Below are 10,479 nucleotides of genomic sequence, written 5' to 3' on the forward strand. Positions count from 1 at the left end.
TTCTTTTATGTCTGTCTTATTTATTTTTAATTTTTTGTTTTTCTATTTCTTTTCACTCTTCCTATTTTGAGGATGCTCGTGCTAAAACTTCCACCATGTAGGTATGGCTTCTAGTTAGTACCCCAATGCACTTCTCTAACATATATGCATACCCTAGTTCTTATATGATAACCACTTTTATTTGGCCGCCAGTAACTAGGTACATGATGATCAACTTAAATGTAAGTGCAATGTTGAAAGGTATTTCCCATGATAGCATGGTTCCAACCTAGCTCATCACTCATAATCAGTCAAACCTATGACATGCATAGTGGTGCTTTCCTTCCACACCTTACTTTCCTATGAGCTTTAAATTACACAAAAAAGAATATTTTGAAATGGTTGGAGGCATAACACACATACTATACATGGAATAGTAAGTGCTATATAGGTAGATATGATAGACATTTGGGTTTGGGTGGTATTGGAAACAAGTCTATGCTTGTGTGAGAATTCATTCCTTTTGGCTAGCAAGAGATCTAGAAGCATGCAATAGTATCCAAAGAGCTATTCATTCATCATCAAACAATGACACTTAAAATTAAACATCTATGTATACTAGTGAGAAGTAGCACGGAATAAGCAACATAGCACATCATCACTCTATAAGGCATTTGAAACTAGTAGTACTATATACAATATAAATTTCAGCTTTGAATTTTGCAATCCCTCTTCAACTTTAATAGTATGCAACTTATTTTATTGACGAATCCATGAATAGAGAGTTTATATGTTGCTCCAAGTAGTACTATATACAATATAAAAGTATTCAATGTGATGGTATTCTTGAATTTAAAACAAAACTAGACACAAAACAAAGTTGCTCAAGAAACAAAGTTTAGAAGTGTGCAAACTGAGAGTTTTAATATATGTCCAGCGGGGTGCATTGGGCCTCCCAAGCTTGTGGTCTTCACCATTCTTGGAATTCTATTGGTGTGGTGTTCTTCCATTCCCTGTGAAAAAACTTCAACACAAAACTTTCTTCCCTTTCTTTTCTACGGGGTGACATTAGTGGTACAAGGATATCATGGTTGCTTCTATTTTATTCATAAATCAAATTATATCTTCATTAACCAGATAGCATATAATATTCTACTCAGTCGTATATCAAAATTTTCAAGCAAAAATCATTTTGATACTTAAAAGAATGGTTCTAACATTAAGAGACATAATCTATCTAGAATGTTTGCTGCAGCAAAACTGAATTTTCTCGACCATTTAAACATTTCAGGAATTTTATCAAATCTACATGCATATAGATGATGAAAATTTACAGCTACTGTAAATTTATCAATATTTTAGGAGTTACAAAAAAAAATTATAAAAATCGTGCACTAAAAAGTGCGGCGCATGAATCAGCAACTCCATATTTTGTTTGCACTTTTTATCATCCAAATGGGTAAAAACTTGGTACTTTATTTAGAAACCAGGGAGTAAACTAAAAAAACTAACATGCTACAGAAAACATGTAGAAAGAAAATAAAAATAAAAACATATCGGCTTGCCTCCCATAAAGTGCTTTCTTAGGCTTACTTACTTTGTTCAAGTGGTATGGAGATCATGTGGTAGCTTGAATCTTGGTGCTACCTCCTTCTTCCTTGGAAAGTGCTCCATACACTTCTTATGTGGGAATTGGAATTTAACATTTCCTTTCTTTGAATCAATAATAGACATTGTGGTTCTCAAAAATAGTCTCCCAAGAATTATGGGACTAGGAGGTATTGCTACCCATGTCCATGACAATAAAATCTACATGTACATATGTAATGTGCAATTCAACCATACCATCATTAACTCTTCCTAATGCTTTTTTAGTTGAATCATCAGAAAGTAAAATATCAATATAGAATTTTCCATGTTTGTAATATTAAGAAAATCATATAGCTTCTTAGATATAACTCACTAGATCCTAAATCTAGAATAGCATGGTGTGTCTCTCTGTCTATAGAAATTAAAATCTTGGGGATCCAATAATCATCCCCAACCTTAGGTGTTATCATAGCTTCATTTTTATATCTTTCTATCTTCTCTTTATTAACATAATTAGCAATACAAGAACCAAAACCAGCTTGATTAACATTGATGATAGGATCCTCAGAGATTTTTTCAAGAACAACAATTAATTCATGCAAGCTACACTTATCAAGATCTAATAAAGGTTCTCTTACTTCACTAAGCATTTTCACTTCTTCTATTTGCTTAACATTTGCAAGCATAAGAGTTTCTTCTTTTTCATTAATAAGTATAGTAGCATTTTCTTTTTCTTCAGTTGGTATAATAATATTCTCTTCTTCTTCCTCAATTTCAATTTCTTGCTTGACATACATATCCATGATTCCAGAATTTTTTTATACTTCTATATATATTATCTTCTACCAACATTCCATCTAATATCATAAACGCATCATAAGGCTTGTTGAATATAAAGTGAATGTTAGATTCATTGTCCAAGAGATGCTTATTATGTTGGTTTAAGCCAAAGTAAAAACTATTTAATAGTATCCAATCTCTTATCCCATGTTCTAAATTGCATGTGAATTTTTTAAATCTTCTCCAAGCTTGAACGATACTCTCATTTTCTCATTGTTTTCAAGTTAAGCATTAGTTTTTGGTGCTCAAGAGTGCACTCCCCAAATTTCTCCAGGAATGATGCCCTCAGTTTGAACCATAATTTTAAATCTTCTGCAAGCACATTTTCATACCATACTCTAGCCAATCCAATCAGGGAGTGTGGGAATAACTTAATTCACACCACAGCATCTATAATGGAAGTCCTTATTTTATCACAAGGTTTATGAAAACATAAAACATGCAATTCAGCAGTTGTGGCATTTCCATTAGCAAATCGTGAATTATAGATTGTGATCATTATTTTTTAATCAATCTAGTATATAAAACCTTTTTTGTTGGCAACACGGCTGCAACCCCATGTTGCCATTTTCACCTTTCTACGTTGTCTATTAATAATTATTATAAGAAAACCAATACTGGTTTTTACGTGTTTTGGTATTTTATGAAAAGAACTAGAAAGTAAAGACTAAAAACAAGACAAATAGTGTACTTTGCAAAATCTATAAGAGAAAAGAGATCTCACAGTTGTGCAACCTCCTCAAGGATGGGTGTTTGCACTAAGTTGATGATGAAGATGACGGCGCTAGAAAATATCTTTGCAGTCACCTTGGAAATTGTTGTGCTCCTAGCTTGATGAAGATGCAGTTGTGAGATGCTATTCCCACTCCCCGGAAATGGCGCCAGAAAATAGTCTTAATGACGTTGGGACTCCAAGTGCAGAGTGTTGTATCAGGAGATTATTTTCCCCACAAGGGTGACTTGAGGGTTATATCGAACTCTCGGGGAATGGAGTAAAGAGTTATCTCTCCCTCTCTTCTTCTAGCAATCTTGCAAAATCAAATAAAGCCTTGTGTCTTCAACTCTACCGGTTGGCTGTTAAGCACAAGGTTTCGTGTAAGTAAAAGTAAAATAAAGTAGTAAATAGAGTAAAGTAAACTAAACAAGTAAAGTAAACTAAGTAAAAGAGGTAAAGGTTTGTTTGTTTTAGGGTTTTGTGTGCAAATAAGATAGATAAGTATTTTGTATTTTGAGATTAAAATGTGTTGTAAATAAGAAGTAAGATAAATGCAATGGAAATGCGTTTCTTATGATTAAAATTGGACCGGGGTTCATGGGTTCACTTGACTGTTCTCTCTTTTAAGTTGTAGTTGACAATAACAATTCATCAATGAGATATAAAGAATATAACTTCAACATGTGTAAGATACACATTTATATAGGCATCACATCCTTACATAGAGATGATGCAACACATCTCTCTTATACCACAAGATAGGATAAACTTCATGCAATCTTGGATTAAGAATTAACAGAGTATAGCCATAAGTACTTTGGCATAATGTTTGAATATCAAATACTTTTGCCACGTGACAAACTTATCACATGCATTCACTTTATCCCCAGTGAGACAGCAAAATAAAAGGCAAAGCCATAATAGATCATGAATTTGTTGTCACTATCCAATCACCAAAACCATGTTATTCCATCTAACATACACATCACCCCACACACGCTCTTGCATACAAGTTGGATCAGAACCAATACTTAAGAACATGATAGATAATATGCATCTATCAATACATCTTACACAAAGTAGAGTCAAATCTCATAGCATCATATCATACAATAAAGATCCACCACATAGGTATTACATATATGACCATAATCATGTTGGGTAGCTCATATGATACTAAGAACTGTGAAGGACATGAGAGAAATATATCAAGCTACTGCCACAAACCCGTAGTCCAGAGGTGGACTAATCCCCCTTGATCATAGTGATGATGAGGAAGACGTTGGAGAAGGTTGAGATCCCTCCGGTTGCGACTCCGACGGAGTTTCCCCCTCCAATCTTCTCTGATGTAGCCTCCATTTTCGTGTTTCTGTGTTTCTGCGGCGCTCTCCTCCAGAGAACACTTAGACGTCATATATAAATAGTGATTTTTAAGTCAAAATACGTCGGTTCACGAAAGAATCAAGCGAATTGGACGATAAGCAGCCAAAAGACAGGGGTGGCGCGCCCTAGCAAGGTGGCGCGCCACCTGACATCTTTTGGCCCTTAGGCCTCTCTAGGTCTGCTCCAAAAGCCCATCTTGCTTCTTCTGGTGAAAAAATGACGTCCCCGGAATCCTAGCTCAAATTGACTCCATATAGTTCTCTGAAAGTGAAAAATACACAAAACAGGGTTTTCCTCTTCTGCAAAGTTATAAACCAAATAAAGGAAATCATTGGTAAATCCCAATAAATCAATGTAAAACATGGTATTATCATCATATATGCTGCAAATATGTTGGAACTCATGTTAATAAAGGACAAAGTTCATGTATGGATTTTACGTGCATCGGCTGCCCGACTTGGCGTTGCGGAGGCAGACCACTCCAAACAAGTCGTCCACACGCGGTCTCCGAAGAGTAGGGGAAGGCGGAATCGAGGGTATTGTCTGCGCTGAGGATGGTAGCCGCGGCTTTGGCCATGAAGGGGGGATGGCGTTGACGGCAAGGAGGACACTCGCCGCGGCGGTGAGCTATCGGTCGGCGCCAGGGGCGGTTCAACGAACAAGGACAAGGCAAGGAATGAACAATCCTTAGCGGTGGCGTAGTCCTTCAACGTTGCAGGCCTCCAGGAGCTCGGTTGCTCGACTACCATGTTGGCTCGCGATACGGAGCGCATCGTTGTGCGTGATCGAGCTTTGGGTGTGCTCCGCCATCGACATGGCAATTGTCGCCGCTTCTGGCGACGGATCTGGGCACCTTGGCTGCAAACTGCATTGGGGTCTTCGTTTTGAACCTCGACGAGCTGAGGCTACGGTGCCTCGAGATGAAGCGCTCAGCAAACTCGGGGCAGCTAGTGCAGCTCCATGTTGGTGAAGATTGTTCCGTCACTAGAGAACCTTGAAGTGAATGGTGCCATTACAAGGCGGAACAGAGAGGAGAGGGAAGGTGAAACGGGAGGGAGGGTAGTTTTGGAAGAGCAGCGACTCACTGCACCATGCGCGTTTTTGAGAAATATCTAGAAAAATATTTACGCCCTATCCTAAAGGAACGGAGTACTTATTGATTTATAGAATCTCAATATAAAATTGTGTAGAAAGATCTATTTGATATTATTTTTTTAGTTCTAGGTGCTATTATGTTTCCGGAAATATAACCTAGAGAGGCCCGTGCATTTAGTAAGCCTATATTTACACATGAAACTGGGCTTGGCCACGTACCAAGTCCACTAATTACTCTAACCCTAATCACTTTGTATAATTGTGCGTGCATGCAGCCGTTAAACTATGTGTGTTACTTTATATTGAATTGCCGCTTGTCGAAGTTAAGTTATATATCTTGTCTTATTGTCTTTTTATTTATGTGTGTCTTTCGCTTTACAAATCAAGGTATTATGACGCATTGTGTTGTTGCAATATCCGTTTTCGTAACGTATCCGCTACGTATCCATTTTGTATTCACATCCATGATTTCCGTTTTCATATTCGTTTTCAGGGTTTTCGATTCCGACAAGCTAGAGGGAAATAAAAATGATAAAGCATGTTTTCGTTTCCGTTTCATTTTCAACCCTATATGATACAATATCTATTATCTATGATACTATTATGTTGTCTCTCATCATTAACTGTAGTGATACGTCAGTTTTTTTATATATATGAAATGCATGATACTATCTATGATACCCTATCATGGATAATCTTACCGCCAACAGCCGGCTATAGCTTATATTATTGAACTGCTCCTAACTAATTATCTCTCATGTAGTACCGCATTTACACCGCATGCGGTGCAAATCTTACCAGGTTCACACGCGCGCGGCTGAATAGGAAGCGGAACCGTAGGGAGAGAATACTCCCAATCAACGCCCTACGCGCCTAAACCTAAACCAGCCACGAGGAATGAGTAGCGTTAGATTTGTTCCTGGCTCGATCCAACAATTAATGGACTGAGTCAGTCCATGCGTGCATATGTCTATCCATTGGTGCCTATAAATACTGATGCAGCTGCGTGTGAGTGTGAGTGTGACATATAACACACATCAGTTTTAGCGTTCCACTCTTGGTAGTCTTCTTGAGCTAGTGAGGTGCGTGAGTGCCATGAGGACGGCGGCGGCGCTGTTGATTGTGACCCTGATCTGTTGGGCGGCCTTGGTGCGCGCATCGCACATCGTTTACCCGGAGCTTCAGTCTTTGGAGGCCAAGGAGGTGGACAAGGAGCTACGCACCGGGTACCACTTCCAGCCTCCTAAGCATTGGATCAATGGTACGTCATATTGATGTTCAGCTCTTCGTCCAAATTCTTTTTGTATTGATACCTTCCAATGGCGTTGATCGTACTTCTCATGGCGACGATGCAATGGTCAATCAGATCCGAATGGTACGTACGATGCAGTCATATGGAATCGATCATCTCAATGGATCAAACAATTACCTGATTCGTGTGTGCTTGCGTGCAGGGCCGATGTATTACAAGGGCTTGTACCACCTCTTCTACCAGTACAACCCCAAGGGCGCCGTGTGGGGCAACATCATTTGGGCGCACTCGGTGTCGACGGACCTGATCGACTGGGTGGCGCTGGAGCCCGCGATCTACCCGTCCAAGCCGTTCGACGTCAAGGGCTGCTGGTCGGGCTCCGCCACCGTGCTACCCAGCGGCATGCCCGTCATCATGTACACCGGCATCGACCCCCGCGAGCGGCAGGTGCAGAACGTGGCCTACCCGGCCAACCTCTCCGACCCCTTCCTCCGCCAGTGGATCAAGCCCACCTACAACCCGATCATCTACCCCGATGAGGGCATCAACGCCAGCGCCTTCCGTGATCCCACCACTGCCTGGTACGGGCCAGACGGGTAAGTACATATCACATTTGTACCCTGGCATGCAAGGTTACACATAGTACATACGTAGAGAGGCTATGGTGTGAGTACATGAAATATGTGTTGCACGAATGCAGACACTGGAGGCTGATTGTGGGCAGCAAGGAGAACATGAGGGGGATCGCGATACTGTACCGGAGCCGGGACTTCAAGATTTGGGTGAAGGCGCACCACTCGCTGCACGCGGGGGAGACGGGGATGTGGGAGTGCCCGGACTTCTACCCCGTGGCGGTGGCCGGTGGCAGCCGCCCCCACCGGAGCGGCGTGGACACGACGGAGCTGCACAACCGCGCCGTGGCGGAGGAGGTGAAGTACGTGCTGAAGGTGAGCCTGGACCTGACGCGGTACGAGTACTACACCGTCGGCACCTACGACCACGGCAAGGACCGCTACACCCCGGACCCCCTCTTCCCGGACAACGACTACGGCCTCCGCTACGACTACGGCGACTTCTACGCCTCCAAGTCCTTCTTCGACCCGGCCAAGAAGCGCCGAGTGCTGTGGGGATGGGCCAACGAGTCTGACACCGTCCCCGACGACCGACAAAAGGGCTGGGCTGGCATCCAGGTCGCTACATAAAATCACATGAGAGATCGTGATGTAGCGGGTCGAGCGCGTACTGAGATCCTGACGTATGGTTGCTGAATATTTCCAGGCGATACCGAGGAAGATCTTCCTATCGCGGAGCGGTAGGCAGCTGATCCAGTGGCCAGTGGAGGAGATCAAGTCGCTGCGCGGGAACCACGTCAATGTCAGCAACAAGGCCGTCAAGAGCGGCAACTACTTCAAGGTCACCGGATTCAAATCCGTGCAGGTCAGTTAACCTGAATCAAACACAACGGAACCTTAATTGCATGCATGCATCAAGACTTGGTTAGTTAGCCTGATCCTGACGACTCGCGCCGCCGTTATGCATGGCATGGCAGTCGGACGTGGAGGCGGCGTTCGCGATCAAGAACCTGGACAAGGCGGAGAAGTTCGACCCGGCGTGGCGGACCGACGCGCAGGGGCTGTGCAAGAAGCTCAACTCGCACGTCAAGGGCGGCGTGGGGCCGTTCGGGCTCTGGCTGTTGGCCTCCGACGACCTCAAGGAGAGGACGGCCGTCTTCTTCAGGGTGTTCAAGACCAACGACACTAACTACGTCGTCCTCATGTGCAATGACCCTACAAGGTCACCCCTATATATAACTCTCCATGCATTATTAGATTATACATCAATTTTAGAAAAGAATATTCCTAATTTACTCTTCCGCATTGATCGAACAGGTCGTCCTACGAGTCAAAGATCTACAGGCCGACCTTTGCAGGCTTCGTGAACATCGACATTGCCAAGACCAAGAAGATCGCTCTAAGGACACTAGTACGCTCGACTATCTCTGTGCACATTCTCGCCAATTAAACCAATGTCGTAAGAGCGGTCTATCTAACCAATGTGGCGCACTTTGTTTCAGATCGACCACTCCGTGGTGGAGAGCTTCGGAGCTGGTGGCAAGACGTGCATCCTCACCAGGGTCTACCCGAGGAAGGCCATCGGCGACGACGCGCAACTCTTCGTCTTCAACAACGGCGAGTCGGAGATCAAGGTCACGAACCTGCACGCGTGGGAGATGAAGACGCCAACGATGAACCAGCCGGAGTAGCAGCTAGCCCCATCGAGGACTAGGAGTAGCCTAGCCATAGCTAGCTAGCTTCTTTGTTTGTTGAGATTAATTAGGAGGCTTCATATCGAGGTTTAGTGTACGCATCGTTAGCGAGATGAATGGTCTGGTTTGTTTCAGAATTCAGATTGCTCTCTGCTACGAGTGATTGTATTTGTAGCAGCACTTGGTGCGCGAGGAAACATGGGAATAAATAAATATCTAGTAATTGAGGATCCTAGAGTTAGTATGGCTCAAATTCTAAATTACATAGGAGTACTTGGAAAGCTACGCTTCTTCATGGACAACTTCTATTACTATGCCATTTGGGAACATTTTAGATACTAATATAGTAATATGAGCCTAATAGAGCACAAGCATCAAGCTATTTTGTACCTGCCTCTTGTGAACCAAAAAAAAAAAAACAGGTACATATGTTTGATTTAAGCAATTTTTTAATAAGTTTAATCTAGGAAAGCAATATCACAAATGCATAAGAAAAACCTATCACATAGGTAAAACTAGACATGTCTTGGTGGATATACATACAAAATAAATGCAAGTGTCAACGGTGAGATGAATAGTCCATAAGTGTCGGCTGAGAAGGCCACGGAAGCACCATTGTTGTTATCGTCCATGGTTGTGGGGATGGCGTATGAGAAAGGAAACAGACAAAGTATGACGTAGTCGAACTGATGCAAGCAGCCGCAACTAGACTTGCCAAAAACAAAACAAAAAAACCTATCCCCTCACTCGGTGCATGTTCTCAAGTGATGCGGTTTCGAAGCCTCTACTCTCATGCACGGTCATGCACGTGGTCACCGGGATTGGGAAGACCTTGAAACGGTGTAACATCCCGGTTTTTGAGGTAACATAAGAGAGAAAACATATATGTACATTGCATTCATTAATAGATAATATGGAAAAATTTCGCGTTTTTAAATAGAACTTATCACAGTGCCTGAAGTTTCATTTGAGTAGATGGAATTGAAGTAGATCATCACGTCAAGCGTTATAAAGTTTAATGTGATCTTTGCTAAAACCTTGTTTGAGTAGAATTGATTTGATCTATGAGTTAGATCTAATGGGATTTGATGTATTATAAGAACAAATTAACTAAGGATTAAATGTCGTGTCTTCTAAAGGATCATAATATAGTATTGCTTGCAACAACATATTGATATTTATTCAACTACAAATTAAATAACAAGAACATAGATAAAACATTCTTTACTTATATTTTCTAGGTCTTAGCCAAATTAATGTTCTTACCATGATCCTCATGGTATGTATTCAACCCAATACTTGAATTCATGACAAGGAGATCAAAACTAGTCTCATCAAGTTTCCCCTTATTCTTTTCTT

The 10,479-nt window shown here is 41.8% G+C and overlaps 1 protein-coding gene across 1 annotated transcript; it reads left to right on the top strand.

The window, feature by feature from the left end:
* The first annotated feature begins 6,632 nt into the window (after positions 1–6,632).
* LOC127334744 (beta-fructofuranosidase, insoluble isoenzyme 3) lies at positions 6,633–9,352 on the top strand. Its single transcript, XM_071825166.1, has 8 exons — positions 6,633–6,863; positions 6,969–6,977; positions 7,057–7,450; positions 7,555–8,044; positions 8,133–8,291; positions 8,404–8,648; positions 8,744–8,837; positions 8,929–9,352. Exons 1-8 carry the CDS (start codon positions 6,698–6,700, stop codon positions 9,115–9,117), a joined length of 1,746 nt encoding a protein of 581 aa, XP_071681267.1. The 5' UTR covers positions 6,633–6,697; the 3' UTR covers positions 9,118–9,352.
* The last annotated feature ends 1,127 nt before the right edge of the window (positions 9,353–10,479 follow it).

The sequence above is a fragment of the Lolium perenne genome, chromosome 2, assembly GCF_019359855.2.
Source record: "Lolium perenne isolate Kyuss_39 chromosome 2, Kyuss_2.0, whole genome shotgun sequence".
Lineage (NCBI taxonomy): Eukaryota > Viridiplantae > Streptophyta > Magnoliopsida > Poales > Poaceae > Lolium > Lolium perenne.